The sequence below is a fragment of the Pelobates fuscus genome, chromosome 1 (genome assembly GCF_036172605.1).
Source record: "Pelobates fuscus isolate aPelFus1 chromosome 1, aPelFus1.pri, whole genome shotgun sequence".
In the NCBI taxonomy this organism is placed as follows: Eukaryota; Metazoa; Chordata; class Amphibia; order Anura; family Pelobatidae; genus Pelobates; species Pelobates fuscus.
In genome coordinates, this window is record NC_086317.1 from 155,363,739 (window position 1) to 155,384,494 (window position 20,756).

The 20,756-nt window shown below is 44.0% G+C and overlaps 1 protein-coding gene across 1 annotated transcript in view; it reads right to left on the bottom strand.

Moving 5' to 3' along the window:
* Nucleotides 1-365: 365 nt before the first annotated feature.
* Nucleotides 366-20,756, bottom strand: part of FAM72A (family with sequence similarity 72 member A) — a 50,310-nt gene continuing 29,919 nt past the window's right edge. Inside the window, exon 5 of the mRNA XM_063444341.1 lies at nt 366-1,065. Coding sequence (XP_063300411.1) covers nt 965-1,065 — 101 coding nt within the window. The 3' untranslated portion in view covers nt 366-964. The remainder of the gene's footprint in view (nt 1,066-20,756) is intronic.

Consider the following 20,756-nt stretch of genomic DNA (forward strand, 5'->3'; position numbering starts at 1 on the left):
TCACCCACCTTCAGTCTTGGCTCACAAACACTCATAGTTGGCATGTATACCATACACTACCTGGTATTGATCATGAGGGACAAGGTTTTCATATCCAGGGCTCAAAATGCCCACTCGCCACTAGCCATTGGTGAATATTAGCCATAGGTTTTAATTTTCAGTGGGATTAAAAGACCTGACAACCATAAGGCAAAAATGAATGACAACAGGCCTCTGTTTAAAAAAATAAAAAAGTAGCTGGAAGCCGTAATGGTACCTGTAGTTACGTTCACAAAACTGCAAAACTGCTCATCTAATCTGCTGAATGGAATTACTGGAATAGTGTATTTTTTTAAATAAGTTATTAGAATCTACTCTCCATTTCTTACATCACTTGAACAAACATATTTTCTGAATGAGTTTTTAAAAAGAAAATAAACATCAGTGAAAGTTACATTCTATCCAGTAAAGGATATCCAGCATATATATTACACCTCGATTTTTCTTTAGAGACAGGTTTCCTGCACCTTTCACATTTCAATATAAAGATGCATATGTTCAATGCAATGGGTTTTGCTGAATTGTGTTATTTGATACTGATGGCCGCCCTCTCTCCTATTTATACCTGCAGTACTCATAATTCCTGTGCATTGGTAGTGCAGTATCAACTCTATTATGCCTGAATGTACACGGTGCCTTTGTTGCTCCCAGAAGTCATTACATACAAGTAGGGACTTTAACCTACAAAATTATGTATGCTGTATATTCCGTGAACAATATGATATCAGTTGTAAAAGAAAATTTGGGTGGGGAGGTTCTGTTGAGAAAGAATTGTCTGTTGTATTCCGATAAAAGCTTTGAAGAATTAAACAAAACAGGTTTTGTGTATCGATGAGAGCCATCTTCCTGCTGTTGACAGATGTTTTTCTTATACTGATACCGTCACACTGCTAACACAAATAATACTCTTAAAGGACAAAGGATGCTATCTGAGATATTGTTCTTGATCTTCTTCACAGATGCCAACCCATTCCTCTTGTTTCTCGTCTGTGTCTGGAAGGTCTTTCCATAGCAACAAGCCAGTACCTAAAGAAGAAACAATAGTAAAAATTAAGAATCTTAAACAAACAAAAAATACCCGCTGAATAAGCAATTGTGAAGAACTTACAAGAGCACCGTAAAAAAAATTTCTCGAACAGTTTAACTCCACAGTTGCCTCCAGCGGCAGTTTCCACTGACCCTACAGGCGGCATCCAACATCTGAATTTTCAGATTCAGGAAGCGTGGAGTGCCACTGAGCGGGGGCGCCACTGATTGGCTGAGAGGGGCCAGCTGATGCTCTCAGTCAATCAGTGACACCCTATTTATTAAACTGGCTTGGAAAGAAACGTACCATTAAAACTAATGGAATTAACAGATCCCTTTAATGTGCTAAAATAAGCTGTGCTGGCCAGTTTGTTTATATGGGACAAAGGAAAAGATTTTTATATATATATATATATATATATATATATATATATATATATATATATATATAATTTCATAACTTAATCCTGCTTGTAGGATTAGGAAACATCATTATGTGCTTACTGGTAATGTTTAAAGGACCACTCTAGGCACCCAGACCACTTCAGCTTAATGAAGTGGTCTGGGTGCCAGGTCCTTCTAGGGTTAACCCATTTTTTCATAAACATAGCAGTTTCAGAGAAACTGCTATGTTTGTGAATGGGTTAAGCCTTCCCCTATTTCCTCTAGTGGCTGTCTCATTGACAGCCGCTAGAGGCGCTTGCGTGATTCTCACTGTGAAAATCACAGTGAGAGCACGCAAGCGTCCATAGGAAAGCATTATGAATGCTTTCCTATGTGACCGGCTGAATGCGCGCGCAGCTCTTGACGCGCGTGCACATTCAGCCGACGGGGAGGAGAAGAGGAGGATCGGAGGAGGAGAGCTCTCCGCCCACCGCTGGAAAAAGGTAAGTTTTAAACACTTTCCCCTTTCCAGAGCCGGGCGGGAGGGGGTCCCTGAGGGTGGGGGCACCCTCAGGGCACTCTAGTGCCAGGAAAACGAGTATGTTTTCCTGGCACTAGAGTGGTCCTTTAAGTCTGTTCATCAGTTTATCATTATAAAGGCACTGACTACCATTGAAGACTGAGTGGATACAGTGGAAGTCCTCTGCCGAACTATCTAAGTTGCAGGCATGGAGCCTGGCCTGACATAGGTGCCAGAAAAACCCCAGGCTTTATCAAACTGATTGAAAATGTTATAGCTAAGTTTACCTTCCTTGCCCTCTAGAAAGAAGTGAGTCCTCAAGTAGCCCCTACCAGTCCAGGACTTAGGGATTACCCTGTTGTGTTTTATTTTTATTTATTTTTTCTAAAAATCACCCTAGAGTCCTAGACACAACTGGGTAATCCCTAAATCCTGGACTGTTAGGGGGTACTTGAGGACTGGGTTGGGAACCACTGCTCTAGAATGTAAGCTCATTGAGCAGGGCCCTCCACCTCTCTGTTCCTGTACGTCCAGTTGTCTGGTTACAATTACATGTCTGTTAGTCCACCCATTGTACAGCGCTATGGAATCTGATGGCGCTATATAAATAATAATAATAACACAGATGTCTCACAGCCTTGTGAGGAAGCCCAAACAGCTATTTAATTTTTCCTGCATAGTGCAAAGCTGGTCATTAAATAGTTATTTATGTCAAGCTCATTGGAGAATTTACTGACATGAGGTGTCCAGCAGATATACATATAAAACATACTTATCTACACTCTACACTGTGCTTCTGGGTGTTCCTAAGATCCTCTTTGCATTCTGGGCACAACTTACATGATTCCCTGCATTTGTTAACTTAAACGCCATAACATGTTATTTATGCATTGCATTAGCAGAAAGGCAAGAAAACATATACAGCGTTATCTTCTAAAGTGAGAATTGAAAGTGAATTTTAAATTTAAGACCAGAGTAGCCAAACAGAAAGCTTAGCTAATTTAATGTTTCCAATTTGGCTATTTTGACTTTTTTTTTTTTTTTTTAAATTCTTTATTTTTGAGTTTTTGATATATATTTTTTTAGGGTAGGGGTACAGAAAGAAAGTAGAGGGGATTAGTTAACAGTACAGAGTTGCGGCATCGTCAAGTTACATAAGCTGTGCGTTGGCTGTCCACATGCAAGTGGGGATTCTGCCAAAACATCTTTAGTAATTGTGCGTGACTGTTTTAGTCTGTCGTTTTCCTATTAGCTTGCAATCCTGTTTCTGCTAAGGGTTGGTATGGGGTACAGAAGTAAAAAGGGATTGGGGGAAGGATGCCCTGTCTTGACGGAGTATCCCTTGTGTCTAGAGGTATGTCTGTACATTGAACTCGTCCTGTATTCCGTTTGTTCGGTACCTCTGTGTTGCGGGTGTCGGTTGTTGAGGTTTGGGTCGAGTTTGTCAGGTCTTGGCTTTGGGGGTTTAGTGTGGGGGGTTTGGTGGGGCGTAGGGGTCTACATGTGGTTTCTTTGGTTTGTTATTGGGATTTTCCCTTTTGTCGTTAGCGTAGGTGAGTTGTTTGTGGTATCAGGTTTTCTTGTTGTCGTTGGTCTTGGGTGTGTGGGGTTTGGTAGGTTTTGCGTGGTTTTGGCGTCGGATGGCCTTGTAAGTTTAGGAGGTGATGATTGGGGTAAGAGGGGGAGAATAGGGAGCGTGTAGACGGAGGGGGGGGGGAATTGTTGGGGTGGTAGGGTGTCCAGTTGGGCGATTTATTGTGTCTTGGTTCGGGGTGTGTCGGGTGTATGGTTTTTATTCAGTGTGTGCCGGTGATGTTCGGGTATTCGTATAACCATGGGTCCCAGATTTTGTGGTAGTGTTTGGTATTATCGTGAAGTAATGCGGATAATTCATCCATTTTAACTGTGTCTGTAATCTTTCGTTTAATTGCTTCCATGGTCGGTATTTCGTTGCTGCCCCATTTTTCGGCTATCGCCCGTCTGGCTGCTAATGCGATCTTTGCTATCATTTTGTTTTGGGCTCTAGGCATATCAGTGTGTGGTTTTGATAGCAGCCAGATCCACGGGTTTAGTGGGATGTCTGTGTGCAGGATTCTAGAGACCAAGGTTGCAACCTGTTGCCAGACTTGTTTGATCGGGGGGCATTCCCACCACTGGTGGAGGTAGGTTCCCTTGTGGCCGCATCCCTTCCAGCACAAGTCGGTGTCTGACCTGCCCATCTGTTTTAGCTTAAGGGGGGTGGTGTACCATCTCATGAGGGTTTTATAGGCCTGTTCTTTGTGGTTTACGCAGATGGAGACCGTTGCTATGGCCTCCCAAATTTCCACCCAGTCGGTGGGGTCTTCTGCTGGGCCTAAGTCCCTCTCCCAAGCCGACACGTATGTGAGAGCTCCGCCCCGGACATTTTGAATAATACGGGTGTAAAGTGCTGAGATTTGCCCCTTCTGAGTTGGGGCTTGCATGCATTGTTTCTCAAAGGGAGTTAGTGCCGTTGTGCCCGCCTTTGTGTATTCTGGTTGTGCGAGGAAGCTTTTGATCTGTATATATCTAAACAGGTCAAATGTCCGGAACGGTGTCGTTTGCTGCAGATCGGGGAATGGGGTGATATGTTGGCCCTGAAAGAAGTGGTACAGGCGTGTGAGGTTGTTATCCTCGTAGCGCGTGAAGTCTTTAGGTGACATGCCTGGGGGAAATTTTGTGTTGCGGAGTATTGGTGTGAGAGGGGATAGGGAGGTGGTTAAGCCACTTTTATGTGTGACTTTGTCCCAAATTTTGATTGTATTGATCAGTGCTGGGGTGGTTCTTGGTGTGGGAGGTCTGGCTTGTTTTGGGAGCCATATATACAGGGATGGGTGGTCCCTGCCGAACATGTCGTGCTCAAGATCCACCCATCGTTTGACTCCGTAGGGGGCGTGCAGGTTTTGAGCTTGTGCTATCTGTGCTGCTTGGTAGTAATGAATAAGGTGGGGGAGGCCGAGGCCTCCCGCCCTATTCGGGACGTATAGGGTCTGCCTCTTTATACGTATACGTCGATTGGACCATATGAACTTGTCTATTCGTGATTGTAGCTGTTTAAAGTCTGGGGTGTGTAGAGGGATTGGGAGGGTTTGAAACAGATAAAGTAGTCTGGGCATAAGGTTCATCTTTACTGAAGCCAGTCTGCCGAGCCAAGATATTGACATGTTCTGCCATCTGGCGAGGTCGTGTGTGATTTTTTGTATGATTGGGGTGTAGTTCTTGGAGTAGATTTGGGTAAGGTCTGTTGTTAAGGTGACGCCCAGGTATTGTATTTGGGTGGAGTTTATTTTGAAGGGATAAGCCTTCTGTAGGTGCTCCAATGTGGGGGAGTCAATGTGTATGGATAAGGCTTCGGTTTTGTCTATGTTGAGTTTGTAACCGGATATTGTGGCGTACTGCTCTAGGGCTTGGATCAGTATCGGCAGGGAGACTGTTGGGTCTGTGATGGTGATGAGCAGGTCGTCCGCATAGGCTGCGGTCTTGTATTCGTCTTCACGGATTTTGAGGCCTTTTATGGCTGCGTTCTGTCTGAGGTTCTGCAGGAGCGGCTCCAAGGATAGGGCGAATAGAATTGGGGATAAGGGACATCCCTGGCGTGTTCCGTTGTGTATAGTGAACATGGGTGATTGTGTGAGGGGTAAAAGGAGGTTGGCCCTTGGTGAGGTATAGAGTGTTTGTAGGGCTTCTAGGAAGCTCGTGGGGAATCCAAATTTTTGGAGGGTCGCGAATAGGTAAGGCCATAGTAGCCTATCAAAGGCTTTTTCCGCGTCTAGTGATAGTATTAGTGTGGGAATCTGTTTTGAGGTTGCGGCCCAGATGAGGTCGTATGTTCTTCTGGTGTTATCGCTGGCCTGTCTTGTGGGTATAAAGCCCACTTGGTCGGGATGGATGAGTTGAGGTAAGTAGGGGCATATCCGATCTGCCATGAGTTTAGTGAATAATTTTATGTCCACGTTAAGTAAGGAGATGGGCCTGTAGTGACCTGGGTCCAAGTGCGTTTTGTTGGGTTTGGGGAGGAGGCAGACTGTGGCCTGGAGCATTTCTTGTGGTAATGGGTTGCCTTGTAGGATGGCGTTGAATAAGTTGCATATGTGGGGGGAAAGTATGGGGGCGAAAGTTTTATAATATAGACCTGTGAACCCGTCCGGGCCTGGGCTTTTGTTTGGTTTGAGCGTTTTCATGGTGCCCGCTAGTTCCTCCGGGGTTATCGGTTCTACCAGTTTTTGCGCCGCGTCGATTGACAGGGACGGTAGCGGGGTTTCAGTTAAGTAGTGGTCAATGAGTGTTTTGGTGGCGTGTGGGTTTTGCCGTATTTCAGGGCTATGATCGTATAGGGACGAGAAGTAGTTTTGGAAGACTTCTGCAATCTTATTGGGGTCCTCCGTTATGGTCCCATTTGGCATGGCTATTTTATTTATCTGTTTCTGGGTTGTGCGTTGTCTGAGTTTTCTCGCTAGTAGGGTGTCTGCTTTGTTCGCCTTGTCATAAAATAGTTGTTTGGACCACAGTAAGGCTTTTGTCGAGTCTTTTTTCATGTACTCCTTTATGTCGGTTTGGCATTTTGTGATTTTAGCCGTCAATTCTGGTGTGGGTTCGAGTTTTAGTTTGGTCTCCAGGGTTCTAAGTGTCGCCAAGGTTTGTTCTAGGTGTGAGAGCTGTTTTCTTTTGTGTATAGTTGCTTGGTTTATTATTGTCCCTCTTAGGACCGCTTTGTGGGCTGCCCATAGAGTGCATTTGGAGTCCACCGAGTCTTTGTTTATGTCGAAATATTCTGTTAGGGCCTTGGAGATCGTGGACCGTATCTGTGGATTATGGAGGAGAGTGGGATTAAGTCTCCATGTCCATGGTCGACTCGTGCCTGGGATGGTGAATGTTAATGTGGTCTCCGCGTGGTCAGACCAGGTAATCTGTCCGATGGAGGTGTTCTTGAGTGAGGGTGCCATTGCCGGGGAAATTAAAATAAGGTCTATGCGGGAGTGTGATAGATGTGGGTGGGAAAAGAAGGTGTAATCTAGTGTCGTGGGGTGTTGAGATCTCCAGGCGTCTATTAGGTGGGTCTGGTCTAGGAAGGTCGCAAAGAGTTTGTCGGCTTTTGCCGTTGGAATTCGGCGTTGTGAGTGGGTTCTGGCTCGTCTTCTATCTACCGCGGGTGATGGGGTGGCATTAAAGTCGCCTCCGATTATCTTATGGTGGGAGGGGAATAATGCCAGGTGTGCTCTGAGAATGTTCCAGAATGAGCTGGTAGGCGAGTTGGGTGCATATACTGAGGTGAACGCATATTGTTGTGGGCCGATTTTGCCCGCTATTGTAAGGTATCTGCCCTGTGGGTCGGCTATGGTGGTAGTGACTGAGAGAGGGCATGACTTCCGTACTACGATGGCGACTCCGTTTTGTTTGCCTGCTGGGGAGCTGGCGAAGTGGTTCACCCGGTAATGTCGGCTCAGGAGAGGGAACTGTTTGGCTCGGGTGAAATGCGTTTCCTGGAGTAGGAGTATGTCTGCCTTAGTGTTATTGGCCCACCTCATGAGTTGGTGCCTTTTGGAGGGGTTGTTGAGGCCTTTGCAGTTGATCGATAGGCAGGTCAGAGTGGCCGGCATCGTCTGTTTGTCGGGTGTGTGGGTGTGTGGGTGTGTGTGTGTGTGTGGGGGGGGGGGAGGGGGGGGTAGTGACTATCAAGAGATATGGGGAGGAAGAGAAGAGGGGAGGAGAGAGGTTAGAGGTTAAATGGGGGTACTGGGGTGAGCGTACCTGGTCTTACTTGACAGCTGCCAGGTGTCTTGTGGGCGGAGGGAGTTACGTCTGTGGGCTTGTGTTTGCTGGTTTGTTGAGTGTGTGTGCCGCGGCCTCTGTCTTCGTTTAGGTTGAAGCGAGGTCCGGTGGTATTTCGTCTGTGTGGGGACGTGGGGGGAAGGCGGCTGGAGTACCAGGCGCTGTCCTCCCCGGGATTCTTCAGCTATTTTGATTTGCTGTTTTCTGTGTCGTGGTGGGGGTGGTTCTCCATACCGTCTTGTTGGTCCACCTGAGGTGGGTTTGCTGTATGGCGTGTTTCGGGGGTGGTCAGGTAGGGGGCTGTGGGGTTGTCTGTCTGCTTACTGAAATGGGTCGGAGGTCGTTTTTCTAGGTTATTCGTCTGGGGTCGTAATGAGCGGGAATGTAGTGGCTCCATCCGTGGGTTGTCTGGGCGGGGGATTCAGGTGTGTCTCTGTTATGGGTCCCGTTGAAGGGTTGGTCAGGTGTCAGGTCGTGGTCTTGGGGGTCGTTGAGCGTGGGTGGCGTCAGTGATCGGGTTAACTGTGTCAATGGGCCCGTAGTAGGTTGTAGGGGACACAGCAGGTAGTTAACCTGTAACAATGTGCATTAAACTGTAATCAAGTACATAACAATAAAACATTTAGTATAGTGCAGCAGATACATTTGGAGGTCGATATGTAACAAAAAGCAGTGAATTGCGGTAATTTCCATAACAGTAGTGCATTAAGTTGGGTGTGCATTACATCTTATATTATAAACCTGGTGTCGTAGACTTTAGCCAGCATTCAGTCCCCCTGTTGTGCTGGTTCTCTGAGGTGTGGTGGGGGGTGAATTCTTTATGCTTCTCCGGTCGCCTGCGATAGTAGTGGGGGGGTCGTTGTATTGTTCGGGTTTGGGGTTCTAAAGTCTACCAGTTTTTGGGGTTTACAGCTCAGCCGGCGGGGTCTTTGTCGTGCCTCACTTACCAAGTAAGGGGCAGGGGTGAGATCGACCGTTCACTGCCTAAATTCTCGTGTTGCGTCCCGCCCTCCTCTTCTCAGTATGCCCCTTCGGTGTGTATGTTAGTGAAAACAATATTGTGTGACCAGGTGTAGGCTTATGGGAGCGTGGTGTATAACGGTGGGATCCTCCTGGGTCAGACATGGGTTATAGCATATAAGGGATACTCTAGTGTAGCTGCCAGCCGGTCCCGTGGCCTTCCGCCTCTGTGTTTGTATGCCTCATTGTCTCTGGGAGTTAGAGTGTCCGTGGTCCTATGCTCTCTAGTTAAGTGTTGCTTAAGTATGTTAGGTTCTTTGGTAGCGCGGTTTTTATATGAGTGTATCCGGGCCTTTGTTGGGTGGCCATAATGGTCCCTTCTTTCTTCTATGGTTAGGGGCTGTTTTCCCCCCGGGTTATGTAGCTGAAGGGGGTTTTTGGTTTGCGATTAAGTTCGCCCCTTTATATTGTGTATCTACATGACCGGCCTGGAGGTGTGCCATTGTGTATGGAGCTTTGTTTGGCGGGAGTAGCGTGCCCGTGTAGAGGCTGCCGGGTTGCTTTCTGTTACAGGTTAGATATGGGAAGGCTTATAGGCCTAGTTCTCGGGGGTCTGGCTCTCGCTTGGTGAGCTCAGCTACAAGTGTGTGGGCTGCAGCCGGGCTCAGGGGTAAGAAGGGGGTCCCAGTGGTGTCTGTGCCTATGTCTATTGTTACATGTTTGTTATGCAGTTCTCTTAGGCTAAATCCTACACATTAAACATTTTTATAAACAACAGTTAGTGATAAGTTTGATAACTGAGCAACAGATATTAATAACAATAATAAACTTGGTACTTAAGGTTTTAGAGTTGTGGCAATTTAGGAAAAGCCCTTTGGACAAGGTTGAACCTTTCGGTGCTGGTCAGTTCATGTGTCCGTTTGGGGTAGGCCTTTGGGTGCACTGTAGGTTCTCGGCTTGGTCTGGTATCTGGGCAGGCGGGGTCTCGGGTCGCTGTGTTTGCCGTTCTCCGCAGGTGGGTCGGTGGTCGGTGTTGGAAGGCGAAGTGAGATGCCGATGTGGGCGGCAAAGTCTTGCATGTCCGAGACTTGATGAAGGGTATATGTTTGGTCGCCCTTTTTGACGAGAAGCTTAAAGGGATGACCCCACATGTATCGCCAGCCCTTCTCCGTGAGTGCGGTCGTAAGGGGTTTGAGTTCTCTGCGTTTCTTCAAGGTAGTCGGTGCCAGATCTTGGTAAAAGTGTAGTGTGTGCCCCTGGTAGGTTGGGGGGTTATCTCTCGCTGTTTTCATGAGTAGTTCTTTCACTGGAAAGTGCAGGAGTTTGGTGATGATGTCCCTGGGCGCATTTAGGTTGAAGGCTGGGGGGCGCAGGGCCCTGTGTGCGCGTTCTATGTAGAGCTCCTGTTCTGTTGCTTCCGGGAGGATGGATTGGAAGATTGTGTGGACTGTGGTTAATATTGCCTCAGGCTGGACTGATTCAGGTAGGCCCCTGATTCTGATGTTTTGTCTCCGTGATCTGTTATTGAGGTCTTCGAGTCCATCTTCCAGGTATGTCACCCTGTCTTGTAGTGTTTCAATCACTCTGGAGTGTGTTTTAGTTGTGGCCTGTGTTTCAGTTAGTTGTTTCTCTGTGCGGCTGGTGCGTGAAGCCAGGGCCTCCATATCCTCTTTGAGGCCTGCAATTTGTTTCTCCAGTGCGGCTGTGGTGTAGGCCTTTATGTCGTCCGAGGTCTCCCTGAGCATACTCCTCAGGTCTGCCTTTGTGAGGGGTGTTGTTTGCCCCTCTGTCGGGTCGTACCCGTCGGATTCGGAGCCTGAATCCGTGGGGCCTTGTGATAAAGATGGCCGCCCGTCATTTTTGCTGCGGAACATCGTCGCCACGGACGGAGTGGTGTCCCGTCTCTTTCTGTTGCCTCCCATGGGGTAGGTAGTGGAGGGGGGTGTAGGGTGTCCGTGGGTAGGGGTATGGTAGTCGGATGCTCGTTTTTGTCGCTGATGTTCGCGGATTGTAATCCCGGGGTCGGAGAGCTAAGGGCTCACGCGTCCGTCTCCATTAAGGGTTAGGCTCCGCCTCGCTATTTTGACTTTAAATTTAAAATTCATTTTGAATTCTCACACTAGCAAATACAAACTCAGAATAATAAATGTATGTCTCTCAGATTAATATTGAACAAGGGGTTTAGGTTTCAATCATAAATTAAGCCAGCAACACAGGTGAGACGTGTACTGCTATAGGAACGACTGCTATCGTTACTGTGTAGGTAGAACGTGTGGGTGGTAGATGAGCACAGGGAATGGTTGTTACAATACTAGGAACAGTGGTGTACTAAGTGGGGGGAAGGGGTCCTCCCCGGTGCCACCAGGTAGGGGCGTGCCATGACCAGGGCCAGGGATGTGTGAGCTGTGTGGCTGCACAGGGCCCCACGACAGCTTGGGTGCTGGGGGACCAACACAGCTCACACAAGCAGGGACCAGCAATGCAGCCACTTCAAAGCGGACCGCACAGAAAGAAAGCGGGGGTGGGGCCAATCCGGCAGCAGGGGCGGAACTTAACACGGCCCCCACCTGCTGCTGCTACTGCAGTACTTCGAGGGGAAGCAAGGAGTCCCTGCTTCCCCAACTAACAGACTTCGGTGAATCCACTCTACCTCCAGCGCATTCTGTCTGTAAGAGACAGAGAGTGTGTGTGACTGTCTGCCTGTAACTGTGTGTATGAGTGCGTGTGTGCCTGTCTGCATGTGACCATGTGTGTGTGTGACGGTCTGCCTGAGACTGTCTGTACGACGGTCTGGCTGTGACTGTACATGTGACTGTCTGCCTGTGATTGTGTGATGCTGCCTGTAACTGTGTGTGTGACTGTCTCTGACTGTGTGTGATTGTGTGACTGTCTGCCTGTAACTGTATGTGTGACTGCCAACGGAGTGCAGGGATTTTGTAGAAGATGTAAGGGGTCTTGTAGAGGGTGGCTGAGGGCTGAGCAAGGGATTTGTGTATGGGGGGGATAGGTAGGGGGGGGGGGCGGACAGGGTTTTGTGGAAGGGGCAGGGTAGGAAATTTTGAGGGGTGGGAGGGACACACAGGATCTGCCCCGGGTGCCAAATGCTCTAGGTACGCCCCTGAGTAGGAATGCTAATGGAAATCGTGGACCCCTTCTGGAAACATTCCTTAACTCATACATACCCACAGACACGCATTATCACAAACTCACTTTGCCGAGCACACACACAATCTCATTCTTCAGCCATCAATTTCCTTCCCATACAGAATATTCACATAATTTATTTCACATGTCAAATGATCCTGCAGCTCTGTAGCTGAAAGAAGAGTGTAAATCTTCAGAGTGGAAGAATCCCTTCTAACTCCTGTGCATCACACATTACACATTACTGAGATGCTGTCCTGTGTGGAAGATGTGATGGATGCATATTAAATCCTGCTAGAGTAGCAGCTGCTTATATGAGTGCACCCTCTTCCTGGATTATAAACACATAAGAGGGAACAATGAGGCTGCCAGACAAACATCAACAACTACCGGCCTTGTGGCTTTCGGCTCTACGTAAGATGTAGTAGAGGAGCGGATGGGCTCCTGATGGACTCCACCTAAGAAGTCAAACTGTTCCAAAATGGTTTAACTACTTACAATGTGGTGGCAACAAGGCACTTCTGGCATCATAACCACTATATGGTGCTCTAGTGTTTATGGTGTTTGGAATGCTCCTTTAAATAGCTCTATATGTAAAAAAAACAAACATATAGTGCACTGTGGTTTTATAAGAAACGAGTACTCTCCCAAACATGACACGACCTAAAGCAGGTATTGTGAAAGTACACTTCAATACTACAAAGTTTGTATCACAGCGTTTTGTACTTCAAAAAACAAAAACAAATAACAATCCTACATTTCTCTGTAAAATTAAATTGTGGTAGTTAGCCAACAAAAACGAGTGTTCCCCTCCCGCTAGCATCAATGATCTGTATACTAAAAATAAATAAATAGATTTATATGTTACCATGGCAACCTGCCTAAAGTTACTGACTTCATATTATTGATAGTTTTCGCACTACAGACACAAAATTAAACCTTACTGCAATTGGATGTGGAGATGGATATTTGTCATTATTTTAGGATTTAGGTGTCATCTTAAGTAGGATGTAAATATGTCACCATCTTCTTCTGTACATCACAAAAGTGGCAAGATTATTCAATAAACTGAGGCATCGGGAATTGATCAGGGAAAGGTAAAAGTTAGATCAAAACAGACGTACAGGTGATACTCGCAAAATTAGAATATCGCGCAAAAGTTAATATATTACAATAATGCAACATAAAAGGGGAAACTAATATAGGAGATAGACGCATCCCATGCAAAGCAAGATAGTTCAAGCTGTGATTTGTCATAAGTGCGATGATTATGGCTTACAGCTCATGAAAACCCCAAATCCACAATCTTAGTAAATTAGGATATTGTGAAAAGGTGCCTAATTCTAGGCTCAGTGTCCCACTCTAATCATCTAAGTAAGCCATGACACCTGCAAAGGGTTTCTGAGCCTTTAAATAGTCTCTCAGTCTGGTTCAGTAGGAATTGCAATAATGGGGAAGACTGCTAACCTGACAGTTGTGCAGAAAACCATCATTGACACCCTCCATAAAGAGGGAAAGCCTCAAAAGGTAATTGCAAAGGAATTTGGATGTTCCCAAAGTGCTGTATCAAAGCACATTAATAGAAAGTTATGTGGAACGGAAAAGTGTGGAAGAATAAGGTGCACAAGCAGCAGGGATGACCGTAGCCTGGAGAGGATTGTCAGGAAAAGGCCATTCAAAAGTGTTGGGGACTTTTACAAGGAGTGGACTGAAGCTGGAGTCAATGCATCAAGAGCCACCACACACAGACGGATCGTGGACACGGGCTTCAGATGCCGTATTCCTCTTGTCAAGCCGCTCCTGAACAACATGCAACGTCAGAAGCGTCTTACCTGGGCTAAAGAAAAACAGACCTGGTCTGTTGCTCAGTGGTCCAAAGTCCTCTTTTCTGATGAGAGCAACTTTTGCATCTCATTTGGAAACCAAGGACCCAGAGTCTGGAGTAAGAATGGAGAGGCACACACTGCAAGATGCTTGAAGTCCAGTGTGAAGTTTCCACAGTCTGTGTTGATTTGGGGAGCCATGTCATCTGCTGGTGTTGGTCCACTGTGCTTCATTAAGTCCAGGGTCAATGCAGCCGTCTACCAGGAGATTTTGGAGCACTTCATGCTTCCTTCCGCAGACGAGCTTTATGGGGATGCTGACTTCATTTTACAGCAGGACTTGGCACCTGCCCACACTGCCAAAAGCACCAAAGCCTGGTTCAATGACCGTGGTATTACTGTGCTTGATTGGCCAGCAAACTCGCCTGACCTGAACCCCATAGAGAATCTATGGGGCATTGCCAAGAGAAAGATGAGAGACACGAGACCGAACAATGCAGAAGAGCTGAAGGCCGCTATTGAAGCATCCTGGTCTTCCATAACATCTCAGCAGTGCCACAGGCTGATAGCTTCCATGCCACGCTGCATTGAGGCAGTAAGTGCTGCAAAAGGGGCCCATACCAAGTACTGAGTCCATATGCATGCTTATACTTTTCAGAGGTCCGATATTGTTCTATGTACACTCCTTGTTTTATTGATTGCATGTAATATTATAATTTAATTAGATTGTGGATTTGGGGTTTTCATGAGCTGTAAGCCATAATCATCGCACTTATGACAAATCACGGCTTGAGCTATCTTGCTTTGCATGTAATGCGTCTATCTCATATATTAGTTTCCCCTTTTACATTGCATTACTGAAATAAATTAACTTTTGTACGATATACTAATTTTCCGAGTATCACCTGTATTTCTAAATTCGCTCTTTTTGCTTTCTTTTTTTCCTTTTTACAGTTTGCATTGGGTGGTTTAAAATAATACAATTCCGTAGTTACTTCCCTGTTAAGTCAATAACCCCTTAGGCTTCTTTTGATAATGACAAACACTAAAACTGAAATTAAATTTGCATCGGGACTCAATTATAGGATAATTCACTTTTAGCTCAAATAAGATGACTCAGACCTACCAGGGATTAACCAATTGCTAACTAAGATTCCCAGAAGATATGAATGTGATGTGTCAATGCTGTACAATCTCACTCAAAATGTGTACATTCTTAGAACATTCCTCCAAGACTATGTATGTAACGTACGTTATGTCAATAAAAATGCCACTGCCTAACCTAGTTTATGACCATGCTGAGTTGCCTGATTACCATGAATTTGACAGTAGTTTAAATAACAGTTTCATACATACCATGTGGTTGATTATCAGTTTATTTCATAGAGACTGTTGAGATGGATTTGAAACATTTTCATTCTACTGGATATTTTTACAACATAACTGTAGTCTTACTGTCTGTAATATTAAACAGGGATCTGTTCTACTAAGTACGAAGTTCTCAACCACATTTGTCACAGCAAAAGGAATTGCTAAAGGAAAGATTGTGCTCTTGGTCATATGAAAGCTTGGCTACAACGGTTGTAGTGTCGGGTGTACAATCACAGACATATTATTGCGTCTATACCTTCTGTATGTGTGCATTGAAAAAAACAATAAGGTAAAGAGAAGTGTATATAGGTTTCTTGAAAACGTTATTCATTGATGCTTTGGTCTTTCTGCAGCAGCTGTGCATTTCACAGTGTTTGTTTTACTTATTTACTTACCTGGTTCTCTATTGTTTCCTATTGATCCTTGCACTATTTATTTCCTTGCATGCCCCAACCTTGACCTGTGGGCATTCTGACTTGCTGCTGACTAAACAAGCCTAAGCCTTCCTTATCAAAATGTTACTATTCCTGACATTCGATTATATATAGGTCACAGGTTGAGACATCACACAGTTTTCATGGTGAAGGCCTCACAATTGAAGATTTTATTGAGAATTCACTGCTTTTTACGTCACACACACTAGGTAGCCTTTCCTTCCATATTTACCATTATCCTTTTGTCAATACTAGACTACAATTTAAAAGGCTGCACGCTCCATGTTGATTTGAGAAACCAACATTAGCTTAGTAATTTGTAAAAATCCAAACTAGCTAAAAAAAAGGTTGGTAAATTTCTTTGGCATGCCATAATTCAGCAATCTTGGTTTAAAAATACAGTACATTGTTGCAGTTAAAGGGACACTATAGTCACCAGGCCAACTTTAGCTTAATGATGCAGTCTCACTGCTCAATTCTCTGCTATTTAGAAGTGAAATCACTTTGTTTATACAGTCATACGCACATAGGCTGCATGTGACACAGCTTTCCTAAACACTTCCTGTAAAGAGTAATCTAATGTTTACATTTCCTTTATTGCAAATTCTGTTTTAATTAAGAATGTCTTCTCTCCCGCTCTGTTAATAGCAGGCTAGACCATGCAGGAGCCTTCTGTATGTGATTAAATTATAGAAAAGTAGATAAAACTTTTAAAGTAAGCTACATGTGATTGAAATTGATATCATTTGTTTTCAGGCAGCCTGTGTCGGTCACAGCCAAGGGAGGTGTGGCTAGGACTGCGTAAACAGAATGGCAGTGAATTGAGCAGTGAAACTTCAGAGGCATGATCTATACACAAAAACTGCTTCAGTAACCCAAGTTGAATTGGTGGTGATAGTGTCCCTTTAAGGTAGCAATTTTGTAATCCACAGATTTGAGTTTAGAATGAGTCAATAGCAAGCCACTTTGTAGCCTTTTAGATAATTCATAATTGTTTTAGCAAGAGCAATATGAGCCTTGTGGATGCTGAGGAAAGTCCCCCAATAAGCAGAGACGGGGCTGCTGTCTTGGATGAGGGACACTACACTATTTCAGAAGCTGTAGATCTTTATACACAAAAGTAAAGATGACAAAATATTAATATAACTTAGCGCTAGCTTACCCAACCAATAACATTCAATGGGTCAAATGATACTAAAGATACTCAATAACTTAAAACTCTACGGAATCTTTTGGCTATATAAATTGCGATAATAATAACTTACATATTCTTAAAGGTCCACTCAAGTCGCAATGAAGTGGACTAGGTGCAGTGATCCAGTAATTTTAATCCTGCAATGTAACCATTGTAGTTTTGTACAAACTGCGATGTTTATATTGCAGGGTTAAAACACCACCGAAGGCTGTTTTCCAGACAGCCACGAGTGGCACTTCCTCTACAATGGATGAGTAATACTCAGTTGGATACGATTGAGGCAATCGCTGCCAGTCTCATTGCTTCTTTATGAAGAGCATTTGATTGGCAATGGCAGAGAGGGATTGATGATGTCGCAGAAGGCAGCGCCGAGGGAGTCTCGATGCGGGCGAAAAGTTATCTAAATACCTTTTTTAGGTTTTGACTGAAAATGGGTAAAGACAAACCTAGAACTAAATTCAACTAGGACACCATAGCATTAGGAATAACGCACACATGACATTGGCAGTCCCAAAATCAATTCTGCATAAAAAAACGTCTGTGGTCAGAGCGCATTGCAATCCTCCTCTCCTTCCCATCCACCTTGCGCTCCCTCCTGCATTCCGCAATAGCCCTCAGCCTTTTTGTTTTTTTTAAATGAGCCATGAGCCTCCGCTCTGAGCTGGCCAAGCGGACCAATAACAGGTTTTTCTATGAGAAGTTTCTGATTGGTCCTCAGTGGCTCCTGTGATGGCGGAGGGGGCTGGGAAGTCAGCGTCGGGTGCTTCACTCGGCGCTGGATTACAGGTCAGCAAGTCTCTTTTATTATATAGATTTGGAGGGGGGGAGGGCATTCTCTATAGTGTAATAGGACATTTTACACCGGACTCCCCCCCACCCTGTCACCATAAGACTTTGAGTAACCCTTTAATTCCCAAACCAAGGAGATCTAATAAACCACACTGTGCACGTTTTTTAAAATTATTCTTGTATAAATTATTCATGCTTTTTTCCTCACACACCTTCAAATAATCAAATTAGGTATAAGAAGTAGCTAGTACCCATATAAAGATGCTAAAATCTACATAAATGTAAAAAACAAACAAAAAAAACACACCATAAAAGGCTGTTTTATAATGATAAACATATCTGAAAAAAATACAATCATATTTCCCTTTTAAACTGCCTGATACTATGCTCGTTTCCTGTTATTCTGCACAACTCTTCTCTGCTTTGCCATAATTCTGTAGGGTCTTATCATAAGTGGAATTTTCCATATCCTAGTGTCTCCCGGATAAGACAAATCATGCAATATGAGTCTCACATAATTCTGTGCTATTCCCAGTGGCATTTTCATTTGTATTATTGTAATTATTTAACTCATTGTTAACATAAAGATGAAATCAGTCACTTAAAGGAATTCAAATTGTTCTTCACTTGAACACAATAATTCACAAAACACCAGGTTTTGTCTAAATTTACAAAATACAGTGAAAATGATTAAATTCCGGCCACGGGGCAATTACTATATTTCCTAAACCCAACTTCAGTTGGAATCTAGCCAACCTGGCTGAATCTGCAACAATCGGCTGGGTACATTTGGTGACCTGGTCCCCTTCTTGTCCCCACCTGTGAGAATCAGGTAGGGACTTTAAATTAAATAATGGGGGGTTGCCAGATCACAGATTCAATTTAAAAAATGGGAGGAGGTGAGTTTTTTCTCTTTTTGGATTTTGTTTTAACATCTACTTCACTTGAAAAACAATTTCCTTTCCAAACATCATCAGATGGTTTTGAGGTGACAAGCTAACCGGAGACAGAAGCCAAATAACCTCAGCCAACATCTTGCTAACACCTATCCACAAGCTCAGTATAATGTAACAAGCACCCCTTTCCTTCCTCCACCATAATTGATAGTGAGTTACTATTTTACAATGCATACTTAATATGTTCCTATTAAAATATTTTATTGGATTTTACTAATGTAATGCCTCGTTTCCACTGAGCGGATCGGTTCGGGTTGGTACAGTTTGGAAGGTTTAGAATGGGCCAGCCCATTCTGGTGAGCGTTTCCACTGCAAGTCAGACCTTCAGGACCATGCAGGGTTTAGAAAAAATGCTCTTCCTGTCCACCAATCAATGGATTGTATAGTAGTTCCGCCCTAACCGAACCGTTCCATTTTCTATGGCCCACATCTGAAGCAGGACCCTGAATGGTGCGGTACGGTTCGCTTGTATGGACTACTTTCATAATGGAAACACCCAAAATAGCGAACCGTACCGAACTGAACCGAACCGATCCGCTCAGTGGAAACGAGGCATATTTGTTCTGAAAAATTACATGGGCACAAATAGTAATCATTATCTTATATCCTCTGTACTGAATCTGAATGTGCTAACAAGTGTTCCTAGGAATGCTGAACATGTGTAACTTGGCAGCGACTGGTTAACAGATCACAGACTTCCAAGAGCTGCTTTATCACCAGTAAACCACCTGTTATTAGAGTGTTGCTGAGTAGAGAATGATGATTCCTTTACCAGCACTGACAGCAGAATGATAGAGTATGTTCAAAGCAATAGTGTCACTCGATTGGTGCATAAAAACTGGATGAATGTAACAACCCAGTAAAGCTATTGAAAAATAGATATTTCCTTATAAAGAGAGAGCCATCGAGGAGGATTTGATACCCTTTTAAAATAGTGTACGAAATAAAAACGTTATTGAGAAAAGAATGGGATATATATATATAAAACTGTCAGAGATGTTCTATTTTATGCTAACAAAAGTTTTTCTTTATTTGTGAAATCCCCCCTCTAGCCCCCCAAAAACATTTGTTTTTTTCATTGTGCTGTTTTCACCAGGTCTTTTTTCATGCTGCCGCCATCTTAGGCTTTCCCAGATGGAGGCTTCTGGAGATGCCAGCCTCTGTTCTTCCTAGGGTTTGCGCGTGAAATCACCAATACACCTTAGACCTGTGCTGACTGGATCATACGACACTGATCCATGACACACTGCTGCCTGAAGGGATGTCACAGTGTCATAGCCAATGAAAAAAAAGACATTAAGCTTGACTAAGGCTCCACCGTTTCTCACCTCTTGTCAAGCAGCAGGTTATACATAAAGACACATATTTCATCTGTAAAGCATTTCTATACAATTTAAAAATTTTTAAGTGACCCTTTAATTCTTGGGAGTGCTGCCATTTTATGTACCAGTGGGGAGTGGTGCGTGTCTGACTGAAGATCTCTCTGCGTATTCACAGTATGATGAAATCAGCAGATTGCCCAGTATGCAGTTAGAAGCCAGGTCTGCTCTCTGATGTGCTGTAAGACTGTGGTACCCATTACTAGTCAGAGCTACTACAGTTTAAAACAATCACAAAAAGGCTTATTCAATAAAGTGAGAATTATTTTAAATTCAAAGTGAATTTTAAACTTGATGCCAAAATAACCAAACTGGAACCATAGCGGACTTTGAGTTGAAAACCAAAATAGTGGAACTGGAACATTTCTCAGTCACTGACAATTCTCACTTTAGTAAATAATCCTGAATGTTGTCCTTTTTTGTTTTGTTACATGAGAAGCAATTTAAACCTTTTTTTCTTTTTAAAAAGCATTTCCAGGGTTTGCTATATTTTTACTGGACACTTTAACAATGTAAGTCCTATACTCCCAGTGTGAAATCAGTAAATTACTCATAGTTGAGATCCCAAAGGAACTGCTGGACTACTTATCTGATTTCACATCAGGAGCTCATCAATTTCAGGCAGCACTTTCAAAACAAATGCAGTTTTTATGAATAGTCCACAAACATATTCTGATCTGGCAACTCAATATCTTTCTCTCAATTAATTTAAACCTGCATTTCTCTATACTATTTATCAGTCTAGAACAGTGGTAGTCAACCTTTTAATACCTACCACCCACTTTTGTATCTTTATTGATGGTAGCATTTCCTTACCGCCCACCAGTGTCACAGTAACTAATTTTTTTGCGCAAGTGTGATTTTGTTTGGTTTTTTTTAGAAAGGAGGGTTTTTAAAAAAAAAAAAAAAAAAAAATTTACTTACATTTAATTTATTTTTTCCCTTTTTT